The sequence below is a fragment of the Artibeus jamaicensis genome, unplaced genomic scaffold, assembly GCF_021234435.1.
Source record: "Artibeus jamaicensis isolate MK-2021 breed Jamaican fruit bat unplaced genomic scaffold, CSHL_Jam_final contig_3230, whole genome shotgun sequence".
Classification (NCBI taxonomy): domain Eukaryota; kingdom Metazoa; phylum Chordata; class Mammalia; order Chiroptera; family Phyllostomidae; genus Artibeus; species Artibeus jamaicensis.
The window spans coordinates 5309463-5334124 of record NW_026521764.1 but is presented as its reverse complement, the minus strand read 5'-3'; the positions used below and the strand labels follow the sequence as shown (position 1 = coordinate 5334124).

Here is a 24662-nt window from a genome sequence, read left to right as displayed (position 1 = left end):
TCTTTTGTAATTTTCAACAGCATATTAATCTCTGCAAAAGTCTAAAGCACCTTACCCTGTTCATCTATCTTTAGACCTATCAGCACAGTACTATTTTGATGACAGATTGGTCATTAAGCAAATGAAACAAGCTACAGTAAACTGCTCTACTGGAAATTCAAACACTTCTGGGAATCCATCCAAAGAAACCCAAGACCTCATTTAAAAGGACACACGCCACCCCTACAGTCCAGCAGCATTATTTACAACAGCCAAGACTGGGAGCAGCCCAAGTACCCATCAGGAGGTGAGTGGATAAAAAACTGTTACATTTACACAATGGAATACTGCTCATATGTAAAAAAGGAAATACTACCTTTTGTAACAACATAGATGGACTTGAAGAGCATTATTTTAAGTGAAATAAGCCAGTCAGAGAAAGACAAGTACTATATGATCTCACATGTATGTGGAATCTAATGAATAAAATAAACCAACAAACCAAACAGAAACAGACTCAGAGAACAGACTGACAGCTGTCAGAGGGGGGTGGGGTCGGGTGAAAAAGGAATTAAGAAAAAAAAAAGTCTCATAGACAAAGACAAACATATGGTGATTCCCAGACAGAGGAAAGGGGGGAGAAGAGGGCAAAGGGGGGACAAATGGTGATGGAAGAAGACTGGACTTGGGGCAGTGAACATACAATACAGTACACAGATGATGTGTTTTAGAGTTGTACACCTGAAACCTGTATAATTTTCTTAACCAATGCCACCCCAATAAACTCAATTACAAGTAATGTACTGTGATGCTAAAGGCGCCAAAAGATTAAGTTTAGGAACCTCTGCTTTCAGCCCATTTGATAGGTTGATAGGTGGTTAGAGACCACAGCTTCTCTAGCCAACGCGATGAGGCTCAAATCCTGGGTGCACTCTTCCCAGCAGTGAGATACGGGACAAGCCAGTTAAGCTGCCTCGCGGCACCTTGCCATAGAGATGGCAACCGTTCCTACCCCCAAGGACTGCTATGAAGAACCAGTGAGATGATACATTTAAAGGACTAAGCAGTAGCTGGTAAACACAGGTGCAGAAACATTTGTTGCCATCGCCATCATCATAATCATGTTAGAGCTATTGCCAGTGCAATTATTAGTTGAGAGGGAGTCATAAAAGGTTTTTAAGCTAATGGCTGACCAGTTTCTGGTCCAGAAGGAGGAGCTATGGCAGGTGTGTGACTGGAACAAGCCGGAAGAGTAGGCTGTCTTAAGCCTGACTCAAAGACGCTGGGTCCTGGGGCTGTTAATCTCTCCCAAGGCAGAGAACCAAAGAAAAGGAACAGGTCACGTCAAATTTGCTTTCCATATTCTAACTAAAATTACTTACTAAAATACTTCAGTTGCAAGTGATTGTTTTTGTTGTTGTTGTAATGATAAGAAATTTTTTAAACAAGGTCTGAAGGTACATTAAATTTCTGCTAATGTGAAAAATCCGACTGCAAAAATGCAATTACCCAAGGTGCACCTGTTAAGAGCCCTTCCATCTCATTACCAAATCTAAGCATGTCAGCAAATGAGCACAAGCCTCTAACACTGCTTCTCATGGGTTTGCAGAAGGGCAAAGCACACAGATCAGAAAGAACATTCTCCTAATTAAACTGCAGCAGATGACTACGAAAGAGAAGGGCTTGTTGCATGTAACATCTGTGCTAGGAATGATCAGATTAAATATGCAAAATGTGAAGTAAAGGTATGAAAAAGCAGTAAAATGATACTCTAGACCTTAAACAGGCTACAAACGTCCTGACAGGTTTCCTAATTATCCCCAGTAATGGACACAGGAGGCCAAAAGGCAGAAGAGAAAAATGCATTTTTCTCCATTATAACTGTTGAGCACTAGGGCTAAACTCACGTCTGTCTAAACACTGATCAGTTTCTGCAAAGGTTAATAGCAATTAAATGCAGCAAACTATATTAAATGAGAAAACAGGTCATGATACCACTGTACTTGCAAAGAGCACAATAAAGCATTTCTTTTAAACTCATCTGAATGCACGGGAAATCCACAGGAGCTGCTGTGTAGAAAAGAACCTATTTACTAAATGAAATCAAAGTAATAATGATGTGCTACACAAACTAACTCAATTATCATCACTACTGTGTTGCTGAGAGATTAAATACTACCAATGTGTGAAACAGTATTTCTTTGAAAAAGAATGCTACACACAATTCCCTCGTTTTCTACCTGAAGCCCACCTTCAAAAGTAAAGAAGACACTAACTGCTGAAGTGAAGAGACACACTGTGGCCTGGGATGGTCATTCACACTTCGCTTTGTCCAGCCTAGTGCAGCTACAGCAAATTACTTAGTGAAAATTAAACTCTCTGTGACTATAGTTCATAATACTGTATTGTATATTTGAAAGTTACTAAAAGTAGATCTTAATTTCTACTTAACAATGGGATCTTAAATAACAGTGGGAAAACTTGTAACCGAAATGGATGTTAAGTAAACTTACACTGATCAGTTCACAAATACAAGTATCAACTCACCAAGAAACTAAAATAGGTGTACACCTGAAACTAATATAGTGGTATATGTCAGTTCTGTCTCAATTTTTTAAAAAATTAAATTGTTCCTATTTTGAGGTCATTCTCCAAACTTAATATTTTAATTCAGTAAAAATCCTAATGTATCAATAAATATGCAGCATATTAAACTTGCTGCATACTTAAATTTAAATACAAACAGGTTTTGTGAAAAATCAAGTAATCAAGTGCACACAAAAGCACACACTCTCTCAAAACACGCATGACCATGTGACTTGCTACGCAGGAGAGAAAATGAAAGGGACAGGCTCAGAACACAGAAAGGCAGTTTACTTTACTATCCTCGGGGTCTTCCAAACCATCGGGCCGACTGAGGTTCCGAGCAGGCTGGCTGCAGACGACATTATCTTCCAGTCCCCAGGAGGCTGCTCGCACAGGTGGCCTCTGGATTTCATCTGGGTAAAAAGCACCATCTGCTCCATCTGAAAAAAAAAAAAATTATGCAGGGGAAGGGTGAAACCTGGTACTAAAATCGGAATTTCTGTGTGAAGCTATGATGAACAGGATATAAAAAACCATCTTAGCACATCAAAAACAAAATGCCTTTATTTCTAATCCAAGTGATTTTTAAAAATAAGAACTATATATAATAGCAAATAGACCACTCATTCACAGTACATCCCTTCTGGATGAAGCCAGATGGTGTTAAACATTAAAACTGCTCATTATAATGTTTCTATTAGCACTGACTGTACCAGGGGTTCTCTAATCCCACAAAGACATAAACAAACAAAAAGAAAAACCTCCCAATTCGGCTAACCCCAAACCAGAAATATTTTAATAACCTCTGGCTTCCTGCGTTGCGTAAGGATTCCCATACTGCAGGACCGGCTGCATGTCTGGAACTGCTGAAACGTGACCGCTCTGCTCTGAGCACGTGTTGAGACCCTGTGAAGTCTGACGGGGACTCTGGGAATTCTGACCTTCCGTTTTCCCTTCTGCTTGATTTTCTAGACTCCTTTTAAGTTCCTAAAATTAACAAAAACAAACGTGAATAAGTAAAGCAACCATGTATTTTATAACAAGGGCAACATTAAATGTTTAGCTAAAATGTAACAGTAAAATTACTTCCCTGTTATAGTAGTTCCCCTTTATCCACAGTTTGCTTTCTGTGGTTTCAATTACCCGTGGTCAACTCTAGTTCAAAAAAAGTTAAATGAAAAATTCCATAAACAATGCTTAAGTTTTAAACTGCACGTGATGAAATCTCACTGCACCCTGTTCCGCCCCGCCCAGGGCAGGAGCCGTCCCTTCCCAGCACACCCACTGGCACCCTTGTCACTCAGTAGCTGTCTCCCGGTTACAAGGCTGCCGTGGTCTTGCGGTGCCTGTATTCCAGCAACCCTTACTTTACTTAATCATGCCCCAAGCTTTACCACAGAAACGTGGGTACAAGAAAAAACTCCCAGTACATGTAAATAGGTTTAATGTTACCCAAGGTTTCAGGCATCCCCTGGGGTCTTGGAATGTACCCCCATGGATTAAGTGAGGGGACTGCTATCATGTTTGAAGTGTAGTTTTGGAAAGGCTGGCTCTCAACTTCTCATCAATGCCCTGTCTACATACAACAAAATCAGAAAGTGGAATAAAGCCCAATGTACTTTCAAATTTATCAGTGCCAAGAAAGCATCTTTTTTTTTTAACTGAGCTGAGGAAAAATGGAATTTCTTACAACTTAGCTATTAATAAAAACCTATTTAGTCTCCGTTCCCAATTCCTGACACAGGTCCTAAAATTCTTGGAATTTACTGAATCATAGCAGTGTCCAGTTCATGACAAGTCCTTTTAAGCTTGAGACCATCCTGAATTATGCCAACTGGTGGGCCCTCCGATTATTTCACCAGAACACCCAGCACATGACTGTAGAGAGCTGGAAATTTTAGCACTCACCCCACCCCCATCTCCAGGGATGTGGAAGTCCGAGTTAAATCACTTGGCCAATGATTTAATCAATCATACTTGTGCACCAAGACTCCAGACTGAATTCTTACACAGGGTTAGGGGAACTTCCAGTTGATGAAAACATCACATGTTAAGCTTGCCATACACCAGTCCTGGCTAGTGCAGCTCAGTAGACTGAGCACCAGTCTGTGAAGTTAAGGGTCACCAGTTCAACTCCCAGTCAGGACACATGCCTGGGTTGTGGGCCAGGTCCCCAGTAGGGGGTTCACAAAAGGCCACCACACATTGATGTTTCTCTCCCTCTCTTCCCCTCTCTGAAAATAAATAAAATATTTTTGATCAATAAGAGGACTTCCGCCAAGATGGAGGCGTAGGTGGAAGCACTGTGCCTTCTTGCACAACCAAGGTGAAAATAAATAAAGTATTTTAAAAAATGTACAAAGACTAAACTAAGTTTCAACACTGAAGCATTTTCTCCTAAAGTATTTTAAAATACTCAACACAAAATATTTTCATCTAGGAGTCTCAACAGGTCTTTTTTACTAACTAGCTGTTTGTTCAAATACCACCCTCATATGAACTGCAAAATCTGTCTCTTCACAAAGCTGTATGATCATTCAGTGTCATATAAAACATATTTTAAAGTGCACCGCTCAATACCTGCTCCTGGGAGAGGCTTTCCAAATGTGAGGTTAGACCATTTATTTCTTTGTCTTTCTCTGCCAATTGAAGCTAAATTTAGAAAAAAAAATGTCATTAATCATTTTCATTATTGACTCTTACACTTCCAGCTTTTATACCATTCTATCAAAACAACTGCTATTCCCACATCCATGTGTTTTCCTCGGTTCCTACTCTGACACCTGAGTTACTTGCCAGCACCGACCCAGTTCCACTCGGAACCCCCCCCCACGTTTACACGGAGCTGCAGCCACACTGCTGCCCTCCCGTCTGTGTGTCCACACCTTCACAATCACAAATAGGAGTATTCTGTGAAGCTTTTTCTTCAGCTTCTCTCCTCTACATTCTCTCTGAAAACTCCCTTTCTTCTATGTTTTCAACTATCATCCCCATAGGAATAAATCACAAGTACTAACTCATGTGCCACACTTGTTCCTTCTTAAGTTCCAAATCTGCCTTTTTAATTGATGGTTAGCCATGTTTTCATGGCTGTCTTTCTGCACTGCAAGGGCAAAATGTACTTTTTTTTTTTTTGGTGAATTGATATTATTAATCTCAGAGCCCACTGTAATTGATGCCAGAAAATTAAGAACACTCCTCCTTTCTCTCCTTCTTCCCCTCCCAACACTTTCCAGTCTCTAAGTCATTTGCTCATTCATTCAACAACTGCCCATTGTTCATCTATTACAGCATCAGCACTATGGACACAAATGAAACTACTCTTCAATGGTTTTTCCCATAACAATGGCTTTCAAAGGTTTCCTGGATAAATTCATCCTTTTCAACGGTAGATGATCAGGGAAGGTACCCAAGGAGGTTACCCTTGTCAATTCATCCTAAGACAACTACTTCCTGATTTTCTTACCTTCAAAAATGCTTCCCACCTACAAATCCTCTGTGTGACACCAAATTATTTTCAAAAACACCCACTCTAGTCGGGTTCATTTTCTTTTAGAAAAACCTGAAGAGCAAACTGCACGCAAATTCAGCTTCAACCTGTCCTTCAAGTCTCGTCTTCTCCACCATGAACATGAAGGTCCTATCACTCAAGACTGCAGACAGTTCCCAGACAGCGCCCCACACTCCTGACCTCCAAACCCGTACTGATGTTTCTCTGTTGCCGTAGAACACTACTGCTTTCTTTCCTCAGCTCTGCTTCTCCTCCCCTCCAGCTAGGTGTTTCAGAGGTCTAGTTTCTCCATAATGTCTAACTCTTAAATACTCAGTTGGAAACATTCTTAAAGTACTTCGGATTTATCATGTAAAACTTTAGTTTGCCTCGCCTGGTATGACGGTTTGTGTCTTAACAGGAAAAAGTAAGGGAAAGAGCACTAAGCAAAAAGCCAAGCACCTTTATAAGCTGTGTAACCTTAAATATGTTGCTTAATCTCGATGCTCATTTTTATCATTAATGAAATAAAAATATTTGGATCCCCACTGGGTATGACAGATTACCTAGGTAGGTTATGAGAGAGTCATGAGATCACCATTACACTTTCAACATTCCCTCCTGGGCCACGGACTCCTGAAGCACAGCATTGCAGCTTACTTACAGTCGCGATCACCCACATAATAGCTAGCCCAGTGTATACATACATACAAGGTCTGTCCAGAAAAAGTCCAGTCATTGGTAACATAATGAGAACGGTCTGCATGACATCAATGTAACCTGGCAGCCAAGGAGAGTGGACTGGACTGAGCATGTGTAAACAATGATGACTTCACTGTTCAGTGGGGGCAGTAGATGCCCTTGGGTGAGCATGTGTCCTATGTGGTTGCTGGCACTCAAAATGACTGAGCAAGCAAAGCAATGAATCTGCATCAGATTTTGCAGTAAGCCTGAACATTCCTCCACCAAAACTATTCAGATGACTCAGGACCACAGCTAAGGGCAACTGGTGACTGGAGGCTTCATCACAATGCACCCACTCATGCATCACATCTCCTGAAGACTTTTTTGGTGAAACGTCAAATCATGCAAGTGACTCAGCCCCCTACAGTCCCAATTTGGTGCCCTGCAACTCTGACTTTTTCTAAAACTAAAACCACCTTTGAAAGGTTAAAGATCTCAGACTGTTGATGAGATTCAGGAAAATATGACGGGGCAGCTGATGGTGACTAGGAGAACTATGTCAGGTCCCAAGGTGACTACTTTGAAGGGGACTGAGGCGTCACTGTCACATGCACAATGTTTCTTGTAGCTGCTTCAATAAACACCTCTATCTTTCTTATTATGTGGCTGGATACTTACTGGACAGACCTCATTTAATAGGCTCCAATAAGTACTTACTAAGTCATTTTTAATCAATCTTCAAAAATAAAACTTCGTATGAATTCAGTATTCAGCTTTATAAATAAGTTGCCAGCCATTAAAAACAATATCCACAAGGATGTCAGTAATTATATGAAATAAAAGCTTCAAGATTATTCTGACAGTGGAAGGTAATGAAAGGGACCATCAGTCAAGTTGCCTTAGTCTGTGCTGTGCCACCCTCTCCAGGCCCCGTGAAGGAGCCTAAAGTAATTCTTGGTGTCTAAGAATTACATTTAAAACTCACGTACAGTCAGCGATGACTTAACTTAGCAAAGTTAAATAATTTAGAACTTCCTATTCTTTATTCACTCACACACACAAAAACGCCAAATTACACATCTATCATAGAATACGTAAGATTACGCTTTATTCTTTAGAGGGAAAAATACTATTCTTATTAATTAGCTAGACAGCCTTCTGGTTTTTCTCTAACATTCTTAAAAATATCATTTACTGGTCAGGCTTGTTTATTGGCTTACGTTACACTGGCCAAAGTGTACTCTGCAGTATTTCACTTAGGATCATAAGAAACATACGTTGGTGATCATTTTAAAACCCTTAACTTTCAAACATCACTGATCATATCATCACACTCCCACAAGAATGCCAAGGTCCTAAAATAACTTCACACACACACACACACACACACACACGTTTCTTTTTAGGTGAACAAGAGACTACAAAATAATCACTTGTAATCTTTAAATACTAAGCAAAATTAAGAGAAATAATTTTAATAACCATCTGAATTTACAGAATTAAAGCCACAATGGCAATTCATATGGGTTTCCATCTTCTCAGTTTATAGTTCTTGAACTATATGCAACATTAACTAAATTCATAGTACATTTTTATTCATACACTAAAATATTATCGTTATCCATATTAAAAACGTACACTAGGTTGATAAAGATTATATGTAACACATTTTCAAAAGCACCAAGAACTATGTATGCCTCAAGTCACACGAATACTAAACTTACTTTGTAATTGTCCTCTACTTCGGCTAGTTCTAGTTTTACAGTTTCAGCAATTTTTACTTGTTCTTTCCATTTCAGCTCCATTTTTGCAAGTTCATCGGCATATTTATTGCACTTTGTTTTCTCATCCTAAATAAAATTAGTAAATTAACAAAAGATTTTAAATCCACATACAGCCAGTATCTACACAAACATATGTGCTAAATGTTTTTGTAACACTACTGCAACAGTATAAAAACTGAAGTAACCAAAAGTCAGTGGAAGATTGAATAAATCCTTTTATATACAATGGAATTAACAAAGAAAGATGTCGAGATACATTAACTGAAAACAGCAAATTGCAAAAACAGAAGAGAGTAATAGTATTTTTGTTTTAAAAGTTGCTTTAACACAATTTCATATGATGTCTATGTGGTGTTGTGTACAAAATATAAAGCACTTAATTAACAGCTCTCATCTCTGGGAATCAGGACCCTGACGGTACTTTCCACCATCTCTACTTCTCTGATGCTTTCGCCACAGCCATGTGCTACTTTTGCAAAGGGAGGTAATAAAAATTATATTTATAGCCCTGGCTGCTGTAGCTCAGTGGATTGAGTGTGGCTGTGAACCAAAGGGTTGCAGTTCGATTCCCAATCAGGGCATATGCCTGGGTTGTGGGCCAGGTCCCCAGTAGGGGCCATATGAGAGGTGACCACACGTTGATGTTTCTCTCCCTCTCTTTCTCCTTCCCTTCCTCTCTTTCTAAAAAAAATTAAATAAAATATTTTTTAAAAATTATATGTGTAATGCCACTGTTTCCAGACATTGATAAATAAAACACTGGGACTTCCTGGGGAAGACAATCTCTAGGTTAACTTGTTACACATTATGACCCAGAATGTTAAAAAGGAGTTACAAACACAATAAATAAGCACATTGGCCAATTTCAATCTGAATGTTTTTGTTCAAGGTGGAAGTTTTAAAATATGCTTTGAGCAAGTCAATGAAGAAAACAGTCTTTTCATCAAAGAACGCTAGACCAACTATACCGCATCTCCCACTACACACAAAGACAAGTGAAAATGGCTGACATCTGCATGTAAAACCCGAGACTATGAAACTTCTAGGAAATAAGGCAGGAGAAAATCTTTGCAAGTTCAATTAAATAAATGTTTCTTAGAACATAAAAAGCACAAAACAAAAGAATAAACTGGTACTCTGTACCTCATCAGAATTAAAACTTTTTCTAAAAATACCATTAAGGAAATAAAAGGGCAAGGCAAAAACTGGAGAAATTATTTACTACACACATATAAGACAAAGTACTTATAGCCAGAATAAAGAAGACTTAAATTCAATAAGATAAACAACCCAATTTTTGAAACAGCAAAGATCTGAACTCTTGCAGTAACAAGAAGTACCAATATAAGCAACAACACACCTCAGTCTCAAAATAATTATGCTGAAAGACAACAAGAAACGGAGTACAGACCGTGAGATTCCATGAATAGGAACTGTACGAAAGGCAGGCTAATCTCTCATGGTAGAAAGCAAGCCAACAGTTCCCCAGGGATGGGGACAGAGAGGGATGAGTTTCAAACAGGTACAAAACACCTGACAGTGTAAGTTTCACAACTATATATGGCAAAAATGATCAAACTGAGCACTTTAAATGTGTGCAGTTTTTAGTTTCAATGGAACATTCTCTACTTTCAATACTATATGAGATTTTTTAATATTCACCCAGAACTGTTTTACATTTAAGGAAAAACAGTTTAGTCCCTTATAAACAACTGGTTTGAACTGAAAGGTAAACTGGTCAAATGAACACTTCCACAGAAAGTAAGATCATCTGAAGCAACATAAACATTCAGTTTGAGGTCTGAGTAAAAAATTACATTACGTTAATATTATTTACAAGGGAGTAACAAAATATTTTAAGTTACTCTAGTAACCCTGAGCTGATACGTGAATGTCTCCAGCTCTAAAAATTATCCCTCTTTTCCCCGCATGCAGAGAGGAACACAAAAAAGTATTTACTTAAACAAAAATTATATACACAAAATGCCCTTTCCTCCCTTCTTCAAATCAGGTAAAAATGAGAAGCCTTTTCCCTTTGTCCTTTAATTACTCTACAAACGAATGCTACCACGACAGTTGCAAAACTGAAATATTTGAATAGAGTTTAAAATAATCAAAATAAGTAACACTGTGAAGGCAAAAACTCATTTGATTAACGTTCCCCCTTTCCACTTTGCAAATCTTGTCACTTTAAGATATGGTGGAAATCTCTGTTATTAAAGGTAAAAGGAGAACTTCTCTTTTATGAAGTTCGAACATTTTTCATGTATCCTTATAATAAGACAAACAATAATATTCAACCTCAATTAATCACTAGCCTATTATCAAGAGAAGCATAGTAGGTGAACAGAAATTTTAAGGTCATGATTTTACACAAAGGCCTTCATAAAAATGTATACAAAATGACCACCTCTCAACATCTCAACAATTAAATGAAATATCAGTATATGTGTATGCAAAAGAAACCCTAGGGCGCTCACCAATCAAAACAATACAGTAAACAAAGCCATTACACTTGATAAATCTTTCACTTACAAGGTTGCTAGCTTACCTGCAAGAGCTGTTTACATTTATTATACTTTTCTGTTTTATCAGCAATTTCTTTGGTCATTTCACAGACTTGCCCTTTTGTTACAATGTCAAAATCTGTCTCTGCTGTGACAAGGCAAACAAGATTATTAAAAATTAGTTTTCCCCTTATTATTATTTTCCTTATTAGAATAACTTAAAGGTCAATATACCGTGAAGTACAGTAAATGAGATACTGAAGGAGAAAAACATGCTTAAAAATATCCATTCACTCACTAAATAAACAAAGGACAGTAACATAAACTCTAAGTGAGAATTTCTTAAATGTCACTTTGGCCAGAATCAAGTTTGAAAGGACTGTTATTTTTTTTTTAATTAGCTGAAAATAATTCTCAAATGGCACAGAAATTTATATAACTGAATAAACAGGGTAAGTAGGAAAGCCATACTCTCTGAGAAAACATTTTGAATCATTTTTCCAGTCCTTCATTACTATTTAATAGGTTTTTGTTAAGTATATATTGTACAACACCACACAGGTGCTACAGAGGATGTACAGAAATGAAAAGAGAATCCTGTTCTGTAGCAGCTGAACCTAATTAAAAATTTAATAGTATAGGAAATTTATAAGACATTTAAAGAGTATAAGACATCAGTTGCCCAAACATTACACAAGGGAATATACTTTTATATACTCTAGTACTTACTTTCATTATTGCTTAATCATTAATATAGGGTTAAAAAAAAAGGACAAGTAAAATCCTAGAGTTAATTCAAATTTACATGCTGTTCATGTTTTCACTGTGTCTCTCCGATCTGCTCTATAAGTTAACTAAAAATTACCTTATCCACTAACAACTACACTGAGGAAAGCCCCCCAGTGATCCAAAGCGGCTGAAGAGAGATGAACGACACCAACCGGGATTTACAAGTTATTCCTCCTAAAAGAATTAAACAATTGAAGGGCCAGACGTGTTTGAAAATTCCATAGATTGTAGTGGAATGTTAATTAAAAATTCAGTTCTTGGCTCTTGTCCTATAGCCCAACAAACACCAGGTCATTTAACACATGTGAATATTCTAGTTCACACTCATAATTCGCATACTCACCACATGCATGACTTTATCTTACTTTTAGACCCTTACTTTCCCTTTGCCTCAATTCCCTCATTTGATTTGATTTCTATGAACTCCCTAAAATTCTTACTCCTGAAACAAAGCAGTAAAAGGAAGTTCAAATACTTTTCAGGGCAGGACACTACACAAAGAGCCTGAAAGCTCTTTACCTGCAGGAGGCAGTGGCGGCACACCGGCAGGAGAGGCAGCAGCAGCTGGGTCTGTGTTCACTGAGGCGTCGTTCACTTTCTGCTGACTCCCAATTTTCTTTGTAAAGACATTGCTATTGGCCTATTCAAATGTTAATAAAGGGATGTTAAATGAATTATATTTTCTCTCTTCAGTCACTATGTAAATAATAACCATTATCAAGAAGTCCTGAAAGTCTGCAAAGCTCCAACTGCCCTAAAAGCTACATCACTTTACTCACAGTACAAAACGGAAAAGCTTGTTTTTTTCTTGTCAAAATATTGATGTTTCTCTCCCTCTTTCTACCCCACCTTCCCCTCTCTAAAAATAAAATAAAACCTTAAAAAAACCACAAAAAACAACAAAACAAAAAAACACATCAAAAACACCACCAAAACAAACCATTCACAGAAATCTCACACATTTTCTACTACAAAGTCGTAATATACTTAAAGGCTTGAAACCAAAATCTATATACATGTGGGTCATACTTAAAGTGTAATGGTTTCTTTTCCCCCACAAAACCCTGCCTACGTTATCGCACGTACTTCTTGCTTGTTTGGTTTCCTTTCAGGTTTCAAAAGACTGGTAAAATATCATGTGTCATAGGGTCCAGTACAAATAAAACTGTCTTTCCAGTAAATCTGGTTGGTAAAGAGAACTGTGGTCTCATTTTCAATTTCAGGTTTCAAATGTGTTTCTTCCCTTCCAAGACTCAATTACATAAGAAACCTTGTATTTGAGCACAATTTGGGAACCCTCATTAAAACCCACAGATATCAAGACAGAAACATTATTTTTGATCTTATGAAATCTACCTACCCCACCTGTAAGTACAACGCAAAGCAACTAGCTGACACTTTTCCCCTCGTCCTAACCCAGTGGATACAAAACAGGAAGGAAGAGCTTGTCCACGACAACCGATCGATGGCAAGTCCCACTGAGGACAGGCATCACTGCCGCAAGCAGCGACTCAGTAACATGCGTTGACATTGAAGTGAAAGACACATGTATCGACCTAAAAAAAAATGTTGAAGAAAAGAGGGCTCTCTTTTCTCCCTGCCCATGCCCTTATTTCCTTTGTTAGTTCTCCAACAAATAGACATTCCAGATTTTTAAAAAACTACCACTACCGTATAAAACTACCACTACCGCCCTGCCTGGCGTAGCTCAGTGGATTGAGCTCAGACCTGCGAACCAGAGTATCGCTGTTCGATTCCCAGTCAGGGCACATGCCGGGGTTGCAAGCCAGTTCCCAGAGGGGACAAATAAGAGGCAACCATACATTGATATTTCTCTGCCACTCTTTCTCCTTCCCTTCCCCTCTCTCAAAAAATAAATAAAATAAAATATTAAAAAAAAAAAACTACCACTACCCTATTAGACCAATGGCTTGAAATCAAGCAGAGGTAAATTATATTAAAAAGGATAACGTTTAGAATATTGTAAATTTGATGTGCAAACAAAAATACACATAAAAGAAGTATTTCACTAAGTATGAACTCAGTTACACTCACTGATTGCTCTGAAAGCTTATTTATTTGTTTTTGGAGCCTCTGGCATTCTTTGAACTTTTCTTTGTAATGATCTGCCGCCATCTGAAGACGGAGTTTCAGGTCTTCGACTTCTCTTCTCAGTTCATGTTCCAGTGTGTCCGTTTTTTCCTGGGAGAGAAATAAACAAACATTTCCTCTGAGAAGAAGGTAAAAATTTTTTATCATAGTGTAGCAGTAAATTAAAATCTCATTTTCATGTACCTCTTTCCGGCTGTTTAAATTTGTTTTGGAATCTGGCTATAGAGCCTTACCAGTGAGCTCTCCTAATAAATCCAGCTTTACATTCTTAGGACTAAGATTCATTAAAAAACTAGAAGAATAATCCACCTCCTGAGGAGCAAATATTACTCTGTTAAATAACCATAATACCTTTTTATGCAGCTAGTTAATAAGAAATTCCAACAAAGTAATATATACCTGACATTAGAAATTTTAATTAACAATAATAGAGCAGCTTTTACTAACCATTAGGAATTTGCTTACAGCAGTTTTTATTAAAATTTGTATTATTTTCAACCCAGAAACTTTCAATAACTGAAAAAAATGAATGGAAACTTAAAATTCTCATCAGAAATCTGACTTGATTAACATAACTCATTCCTATAATGAGTTCTGATCAAAATGGAAACTCCAAATGAACCTTCTTTACCTGGTCTTTTCTGGCAGCCTTTAGTTTAAGTTCAGCCACTGCATCAGCCAGCTGCTTTCTGACTTTCTCATTTTCCAGGCGTGCAGTATGTAGATCTGCCATAGTTTTATCCCTCACATTCACGGCATCACTAAGTTCTTTAGTCAGAAAGACAACTTCTTGGCGAGTTGCTTGAATCTGCTCCTCTGCTTTACGGAGTTGCTCCTTTAAAATAAATGTATCTTCCTGAAGAAAGGCAGATAAATATATTTGTAATTCAAACATTCAAGTAAAAAACAAACAATTTTACTCAATTACAACAGATCCAAATTTTTACATTAATTATTACTTTTCTACTCAGAACTTAAAAGTATGTAAGTCTCAAAAAACTTCAGAGGTGACTTTGTTTTAGAGTCCCCACATAGCAATCCTATGCGCTGGGTATCACTACTGCCACTTTACACAAGAGGAAGCTTTAGCAGGGGAGTCAGGTGCCACGCCCAGTGTTTTAATGGCCTGGCTGAACTGATACTTGAACAAACGACAGCTCTAGTCCCTGCCCCAGATGCCCTCCAGCTGGAATTAATTTCAAAAACCTTTTAACTCAGAGGTTTTGTAACTCAAAAAATTTTCTTAAAAGATGTTTCTTACAATCTAACCTAAAAAAAACCCCAATATATTAATATACCATTACATATTATGAAAATACAGATTTAAAATTTAGCTTTAAAAATATTGATATGCAATTAGCAAAGATGAGGCACTGAAAATGAAAATAATTAAGCACCTCTTGAGACTAAAAATATCTTTGAAAAGTTAAAATTGCCATAAAATTATTTCCTTGAATATTAACTACTCATTATACACTCAATAAATGTAGTTTATTCAACTTTTCTACTTTCATCTCTACTAGAAATAATAACGTAAACTCAGAAAAAGTATAACCCACTTGGTTTTTAAATTGTTAGCTCCTTAGAAGGTAATGTAAATTATTATTTATGTAATGTTGGGGTGGAGAAATCTTTGTAGTTATAGCATTGTTAGATCTAATTATGTAAATACTGTAAGTTTCCATATATCAAAAGGGAAAAAAGGAGGGGGAAAAGTGTATAATAACACTCTAGTATAAATGACTTTTCTAATCCTTTAAGGAAAAACCCCAAAACATACAGCATGGCACCCCGTTTTTAAGAAAGAAGGGGATCACAAAGAGTATGCACACACACGTGCACAGAAGGTTATTTTTGCAAAAAGAAACATAAGAAGGACAAACTGAACACTGAAGAAAATGTCTACCTATGAGTATAGATTAAAAAGGGGTATTTTTAAGGAAGAGCCTGAGAGAGTAAATTTTTTGCATCACTTTGAGTTTTGTATGATGCAACTATTTTACATATTTAAAAATTAAATCAAAAGGTTAGAATTGTAAAACAAATCTTACAATTAAATACAAATAATGAACTGAACTGTATTATAAATTTGTAAGTATGTTAAAAATTAATTAACTTTTAAACAGGGCACCCTATACATCCTTAGTAAAATACTCTCTAAGAAAAGAGCTGGAAAAGATCTTAATTTTATGTAGGAGACTTATTGTTGGAAGTGACATTGACATAATTTGAATCTACTACTAGTGTGTATAGCTGGGTAGAAAACATAATGTTTTGGGAAAAAAAGGTTCTCACACTGGTAGAAAAGATATATAAATGTGAAAAAGAGAAATGTAAGGAAGAACTCCTAAAGTACTAGATTTGAATTGAACATATCAATATAAGTTAAAGGCTTAAAGTATCCAATGAAAATACAACCCCTAGAAGCACCAGTACCTAGTTCTTGGATTCAAAATACTATTCACCTACTGAGGAGAAGGGAAAAAAAAACTCCCTGGAAAAATGGCTAATACCTAAAGCTATAATGTACAGTTGTACTACAAAGCAATTAAGTATTCAAAGCATTAAGGGGACGTATCAAAAAGACACAAAAAATAATTTCAAAAGGAAACTTTGAAAAGTTTCCCCCTGGCTATATATGGGATGATTTGAGTATATACAAAAAAAAAATGACGATGATACTGTGTAATACACTAAACAAAAATGCCTCCAAAGACCACAGAGATATACGGAAGGGAGACAGGGCAACAGGGAACCTCTTCTCATCATAAAAGAATACCTACTAACAAATGTAGAAGGAATGACAGATTTTTAAATCACCATCCTGCTGGTGACAGCTAATGCAGGTGAAGGCCAAGGGACGAAAACCAGTGAGAGATCGCTCAGTAGAGAATCGGCTGTTCACATGACCTCAAGTATCACCCCACAGATGACTCAAAAATCAGAGAGAAAGACACCAATATAATGGACACACAGGCAGATAAAACTTCAAACAAATGAGTAAACCTATCATCACCAAGAATGAAACTGAAACTGTAACTTTTGCTATTACTACAACAGAATGTACGAAACATCTATGCCTTTTCCTGAGGACATAGGTATGAGGACATACATATTCACTGTTCTGTTCTTCCAACCTTTTGTACAAGTTTAAACGTCTTCAAAAGAAAAGGCTGGGGGAGAAAAGATTAAAAATAGAAACCACCATGTACTATAGAATTATACACCTGAAACCATGTATTATAGAATTATATACCTGAAACCCATAATTTTATTAACTAATGTCACCCCAATAAACTCAATAAAAACCAGAAACCACCAGACTGTATACATTTAACAGAGAAAACCTTTTCCAATACTCGATGCATGCTGCAGAAGCACTCACCTTACTTGCGGTGGTAAGCAAGTAGGCCCTTTGCAGGCTGTCCTTTTCAGCCAAACAGAACTGCAGTCTGCTGATCTCTTCTTTGAAATGAGTGATCATGTTTTCTTTGTTTCCATCTAAATTCTTTAAAGTCTGGACCTCTGACACAAGTTTGGTATTTTCTATTTCTCTATTCTTCAAATGTACCTGTAAGAGTGCTTGAAAATGTCAAGAATATTCTAACTCCATAACCCAAGTCAAAGTTTCAAATACTACCACTACTCATCTCTAACCCGAATATGATTCAGGCACGGGGAGACTCACTAGACTCAGAGACAGGGACCCAAGTCAGACAAAGTGACTAGCTCAGCTATTTTTTCTTTAAACTTTCCACAAAGACTAGTAATTCTAAGCTAGAACACTATTACTTGATCTCTAAAGTCTCTGCCTTTAATGATTTTAAGTTCTCTTTTTAAAAAATCACAAATGGATTCAGTTCCCAATCAGGGCACATGCCTGGGTTACAGGCCAGGTCCCCAGGAGGGGGCATGTGAAAGGCAACTAACTTCACACTGATGTTTCACTCCTTCTCCTTCCCTTCTCCACTCTCTATAAATAAATAAAATCTTTTTTATAAACTGAAAATGAATTTGGTTGTTCTTCTGGAGAAACAGATGTTACAGACATATTCAGATATAAAGACATAATGAGATTTTAGAAAACATCTTAAGCAATTCAACTTCTGCTTGTGAAAACTACCGTATCACTGACTTCTGTGTGTGCTGAAAAATATTAATTTGCTGATTAATCACACCAATAGATTTTCCCTAGGAACTTTGGCTGTGGCTCCTCATTTGCTCACAACAGATATACAAATCAAATTCCATTAACTAAAATTATAAAGAGTACACACATAGTTTCCACTATAAAGGATTATCTTGCTTTGGTTAAGAGTACCACAGATAAATGAATTAACATAATTCTTGCACTTTACTCTTTAAATGTACAGAATGCTGAAAGACTAATTTCTGTTCACAAGGACAGAATGTAACTCTGGGTTCTCTGAAAGGCTCAGCAGCCAACACCTCTGCAGCATCACTTTAAAAACGCTACCTAATTTTCATAGTCATTAGCTCATGAAAGTGTTCTACCAATTCCTCTAAATTCTGATAGGGCAGTAATGGGTCACAGGATCCAACAGGGGCTAGAGGAAGGAGAAAAAAGGAATCTCTTTGGAGTTCAAGTGAACAACTTGCATGGGAAATTCTGAAGTTAAGAATGTTAAGTTTTATCAAACTCAGTAAATGGAATCTCCTTGCCAAAATAACACAAAACAAAAATCCCTAAGGAAGAGTTTTACTTCCAATTTTCAGGGTACACACAATACAAATAAAATACTATTCCGAGAACACTTGGGGGGTGCTGTCTGAGAGTGCACTCAAATGGAAAGTTCAATGTCACTTTGATTCCAACTTCTAATGCTTACAGAAACCTAAAGACATTAGAAGAGTGTAAAAGAATAAATCTCCAAGACACTTTATTCTTGCCCTTCTTTCCTCCCTGCCAAGTCCTTTGCAAAGGACTTGTCATTGTCACTGAGGTGGCCAACAGACACATGGAAAGTGTTTGCAGAAAGTGGGGAAAGCTATAAGATAAGGGACAAATAATTTAGAATAGAAAAGAAAAAAATGCTGAATTCACCCTAAAATGTGGTTGCCAACCCTCTATAAAATACCCACGCTGTTCTCAGAACAGAAGAGGGAAAGAAAGGCAGCTGAAAGTTGACAGCTTAGAGGCAGGGTTATCCTCCTCTTTCCAAACTAAGTCATCCTAGGTATCATGACACTGGCTCACTTCTCAATACTAAGCAGTGTATTGTTAAGGATTCACTTTATAGCTGAATTAAAATAAAGACACAAACATCCTATTAATCTTATTATCTCCTACTGTGCTAACAGAAAAACAACACAGAAAGCACTTAATTATCCAGAGAAATAAAGCCCAGGTCTTCTGGCAACAAAACTGCAACATTCTCACTGAAATTCATAACATTAAATTAAAAATTATTACAGGTGCCAAATTTTCACTGACTTAAAAAATGCACTATAATTTTTAAAAAACTGCATTCGAGGGGGTTTGCAAAAACATCATATAAATGGTAATCCAATTGCATACATCCATTCTTCCTCTATATTATGTTTTATTTCCCCTTTTTACAAAATCTTGTTTAAAAAAATAAACATTTCTGCATACTTTTTAAAAGTCAAATCATAAAATCACCCACCAGTGAATCTTCAACTATTTTTCCTCCTGTTCTAAAAGTGGTAAATACACACACGTGCACACTCCAACTCAAGCAGTTGTCCAATTGTCGTGAGAAATAGACCGGTTTTAACCCAGGACAAGCCAAACTTCCCTATCCATGCTCTCCTCTAACCTGCCCCACCCACAGACTCAACACTTTACCTTTTAAAAAACTGCCACCACCAAAAATAAGGAGAAACAACCCAGTGGCAATACAACAAATCATATTCTAGTTTCTCAGTACAAATAGTGACTCTCAAATACTGCCTGTTTGCAGTGTTATCTTTTTATCCTTAATAAAAACACTGTTCTTTTCTAATCTAATAAAAAGATCAGATATAGCCAGATCTATCCAGATAGTACTGAATGTTCTTGAAATTCTTCACCATTCTACTATCAGGAACTGCTTATGAGCCACTTAAGTAACTCTCAATTTGCATCTACAACATTACTGACAATTCAGATAAATACTTCAGAATCACTGAAGAAGAAAATATATAAAAGATAAATGTTTGTCATCAGTGAGAGTATCCTTTTTGAAATGACAGTCCTTGAAGACTAGTCCAAAAGCCAAACTCTAAAATGTGACATTCACCGCTAAAATAAAGTAAGACTCTCCCCTTAAGGTCTGGGGTTCCTACAGGAGGAAACTAACTGGTTATATAAATTCTGGTGAACAGGTATCCTGTCATCATTAAACCTCTTTGAGTTATTATATATTACCTGCTAACTATCTAAACCACCAGCAAATTAATTCCCTGAAAGCTAACTTTTATGAACTATACACAATGCACTAGTTTTAAAATACATCTTCAAATCCTTTGACACTCCTCTCTTCCAGACATGCGACCTATGCCCCTCTCCTTGAGCCATCAGCTAGACCAGGTGACTAGCTTCAACACACAGCTTTGGAGACTAGCTCACCACACACACACCAACTTCCTCCTTGCCCTCTTGCATAGCTCACGCACCGGCAGAAGTTGATTGTCTTGTTGTAAGGACACGTCATGCAGCGAATGGAGAGGCCACACAGCAAGGAACTGAAGTCACGTGACTAAGCCACCCTAATGGCAAATTTTCCAGTTCCCACCAAGCCACAAGGTAACTGCAGTCAGAGCCGACACCCCAACTGCAACCACACAAGAGAACCTGAGCTGCAACAGCTCAACTGAGCTGCTCCCAAATTTCTGACACTAAGTAAGTGCTAGAGTAGCTTCTTACACAACAATAGATAATAAAAATAGAAAAACTAAATTACCTTATAAAGTTCCTTCTCCTCCTTTTCTGTCTTCAACTGATATTCAAGCTGTTCTCGTTCACACTGTGCCTTCCTGAGTTTGTCCTTTAAACTGAGTTAAGGTAAAATAACATTAGCATAAAAGAAAAAAAACTTTGTTAACTATAACACTTTTAAAACATAAAAGCATCTTTTAAAAATGTCAGAAATGCCCTGGCTAGTGTGGTTCAATGGACTGAGTGCCAGCCTGCGAACCAAAAGGGGTTGTTGGTTTGATTCCCAGTTGGGGCACATGCCTGGGTTGCAGGGTCAAGTCTCCAGTAGGGGGCGCACCAGAGGCAACCACACCTTGATGTTTCTCTCCCTTCCTTCCCCTGTCTAAAAACAAATAAATACGATCTTTAAAACAATAAAGTGTCAGAAATACCTGTCCAACTCAGTTTCCTTTTCAATTGCTTTATTTGTCACTAACACAATATCTTCCTCAAGCTTGACAGCTTTGGATGTAGCGTAATTGTATCCCCTCTTAAGTTCTTCATTTTCCATTTTTAAATTTTCTGAAACTTCAGTAAGTTCCTTAGAAACAAAAAGTATTTTGAGAAACATAATTAGTAAAACAAACATGCATCTTTAAAAAAATCTATGTACTCTTAAATGTTAATCTCCATCAAAAGTTTGTAAGAGTAAATACTAGACCTGAAATGGTAAAATTTACATATACTAAATTAAGCAATTTCCCCCCTGCATTTTTTCCTACATCCTGTTTGTTGATTTCACAAACTTCTCCACCAGAGGGTCAGAAAACAAAAATAAGGGGGAAAAATTTTTAGTCATTTTCATTTTTCACATTTTACTTTTCAGTGTTACCCCAATGACAAATCAGGTTCCATATGATACTACCAAGGTTAACACACTTCTTGCCACTGTGACTCAGAGGTATGAACAAACATTCAAAGAAGCGGAAACAAATATAAAAATTTAGCTGAACGCCCTAAGAGTCAAGGCAGGCACATATGATGAGATTTTATTAAATTTTAATACTTAACATACCTGCTTTAAAAGTTCAAATTAAAAAAGTGGTTCCTTAACCAACGAGAATATCCTTCTCCTATTGCAGGATACTCCAACTGCAGGATTCCAAGTGTTTCCCGTATAAAACTGGGAGAATAACTACGTATCTTACACTAAAAAGGCTAAAGTTAATATAAGCTAATATAAAGCTAAAGTTAATATAAGCTAATATAAAGCTAATATAGGTAGAAGGTCACACACATTTATAAGGAGATTTAAAATTGTACACATTATTTACCCTCTAACTCCAAAGAGGAATCCCAAATAGAATAAGACAAGAGAAATCTTTTCAGAACAGCATCTCTGCAGAGGTGTTCAAAATACAACCACTGCACCAGAGCAGTACAATTGTTGAGAATCACTGCTCTAATGGTTCAATGAACGATTATTATTAACTACTCTAGGCCTTGTTAAAGAACAACGGAACAGATCCCACCCTTAGGGAGTGATAGGTCAGTCCTGTCAACAGACGTAAGTACAATGTATCTGGTGAGTTAAAGTGAGAAATGTAGTCACAACCCATCTAAGTTTGTCAAAACAAACAAATTACTTATCTTGAGAAAATAGTGAACAAATAAGTCAATGACTAAGTTATGCAGCCACTATTCATTTCTTTTCAGCCACTAAAATCCATTTGTCTCAAAAGAAATCACACTATTTTATACTTACACTTCTCTTTTTCTTAGCTCAAAAAAATGCACTAATTAATTAGATGTTTTTAGGATAATTTATAGAATTTCTCACATCAAGGATTTCAAAATTCTGTCTAATACAATATCTCATTTCGCTGAATTCTGCTTTTTGGAAAAGTAACAACTACTTTATTCTGTTTTCCCTTATTCAGTGTTTATCATTCCTAATTATCTTTCCAACCCCTAACCTCAAAATTAATCAAATACCCTACAAGTAGATGTTAAGCATCTAGAAATAGTTGTCAGGCACTATATCATCAAGCCTTGTACCAAAAATCCAAAATTTTAATCATTTACAACATAAAAGCAGCCATGGCAGAGGCTGACAGAAACCGACCTGTTTTTTGAATAAATATCTGACTGCTTTTTTTTTTTTTTTTCTCCCAACACAGGGTTTTCACTCACTTTAACTGGTTCAATTTTTGGAAAAAGTGGGTTTCAGGTAATGTACTGTATCAACTTCTAGCAGTTACATAAGACACAACTAACCTTTTGCTCTGCCTGAAGCTGGTCACATCTTTCTTTTTCATGGTTAAGTTCTTTTTCCACTCTTTCGACTTGTTCTCGAAGTTGTGTTGTTTCTTTTTCCAGAACAGCAATTAACTTTAACAGTTCTTCTTTTTCTTTCATGGTTTTCTCAATTTTCAACTGTAAAATAAAAAATTTAAATTAAAAAAAATGTTTTATTGTACTTTTCCATTACCATTTATTGCCTCCCATATGTTACAAACTATTTTCCATTTCAAAAAATAGTAAAGAAATTCACAGAAAGAATGGTTACATATACTTTATGTCAATCAACCTTGTTTAACATTCAGGTACAAAAGTTCATGGATCATAAATTTAGACCTCCTTTTGGTTGGGCAAAGAAGAAAAAATTTAAAGTACAAAATTTTACTTAGTACATAATCTTGTTATGAAATTTCATACTAATTAGTTTTCAAAATAGCACTAAAAAGAAAGCATCAAGTTTCAGAAATGACTCTGGGCTTTTCTTATCTCAAATAACAATCAATTAGAAAATGTGTATTTCTTCTTGAATGCAAATTTATGGAAAACTGCTGAATCCATTAAGAACTTCTTTGTGTTATATAAGGCCTTCAACTATGGGGTTACTATTAAAAGGCCTGGTTCTGTAAGGTACTATGTAAGGTAATAAATGTCTATATATAATGGCCTTTATTTGGCTAAACTAAAACAAACTTTAGAAGTAAATGCAAATTTTAGTACTAAAATGCAAACTGTAATGATATATTAATATAAGTGATTATCATGGGAACATTAATAGTTACTAAGTTCAGGAAATTTAAACTCCAATATTCTAAAATATTCCTAAATTAAGAGACCTAAAATGGTTAATACTTCTCTTACAATCAGAAACTGCTGATGCTAATGGGAAGACTGCACATTCGGAGGAAAGGCTTCACAGAGGCGGCGTCACTACAATGCAATGCTTTCCCACAGTAATGGTGCACCTCAAGTCAGTTTTCCAGGGTCACGGGAACAAACTGACTAAACCCTAAAGTAGCTTTTATGAAAACTGAATGTTGAAAAATGTTTAGAATGACCCTTCTACCTTATTCATCACACCAAATGAAAATAACAGGAATAAATGTCCTCAAAAGAGAAAACTTGATTTATTCACTGAACTTCTTTCATGCCTTACCTATTTTTTGAAAGAAATGATTTTTGCCTCTAAACTTTGACATCTTAAAAATATAAATACATCTTGATATAGTGCAAAGGAAACATTATAAAAGAACCACTTTTCCCCAGTAATTCATTTAATTGGCATTTACTAGCTGAAGAGTTTACTGAACCTTAAGTAGACGTTTTTAAAAGAAATTCAAATTAGATAAAAATGTATAAAAGTCAAATTTCTGCCCTCAATCTTTCAAGCATATAGTACTTAAAATTTTACAATGAACACCCAAACACCCATCACCTAAATTCATTAATATTCTGCCATGTTTATTTTATCTCCCTTTATATTCAGTACTTAAGTTTATTTATGTAATGGGGGGGGAAATAAACCATTTGAAACAAAATCACTGCCACTTCAT

At 36.5% G+C, this 24662-nt stretch overlaps 1 protein-coding gene across 5 annotated transcripts in view; it reads right to left on the bottom strand.

Annotated features, from left to right (window-relative positions):
* The window catches only part of TAX1BP1 (Tax1 binding protein 1), a 106245-nt gene that overhangs the window by 7003 nt on the left and 74580 nt on the right, over positions 1–24662 (bottom strand). For 3 of the 5 annotated variants that reach the window (XM_037126463.2, XM_037126461.2, XM_037126462.2), the window contains exons 5-16: positions 23089–23247; positions 21264–21412; positions 20858–20948; positions 17317–17502; positions 14563–14787; positions 13875–14021; positions 12339–12459; positions 11075–11178; positions 8464–8589; positions 5146–5217; positions 3369–3552; positions 2857–3005 (exon numbers count right to left, since the gene is read on the bottom strand). In XM_037126463.2, coding sequence (XP_036982358.2) covers positions 2857–3005; positions 3369–3552; positions 5146–5217; positions 8464–8589; positions 11075–11178; positions 12339–12459; positions 13875–14021; positions 14563–14787; positions 17317–17502; positions 20858–20948; positions 21264–21412; positions 23089–23247 — 1713 coding nt within the window. The remainder of the gene's footprint in view (positions 1–2856; positions 3006–3368; positions 3553–5145; positions 5218–8463; positions 8590–11074; positions 11179–12338; positions 12460–13874; positions 14022–14562; positions 14788–17316; positions 17503–20857; positions 20949–21263; positions 21413–23088; positions 23248–24662) is intronic. The other 2 variants (XM_037126464.2, XM_037126465.2) reach the window with 2 other exon arrangements.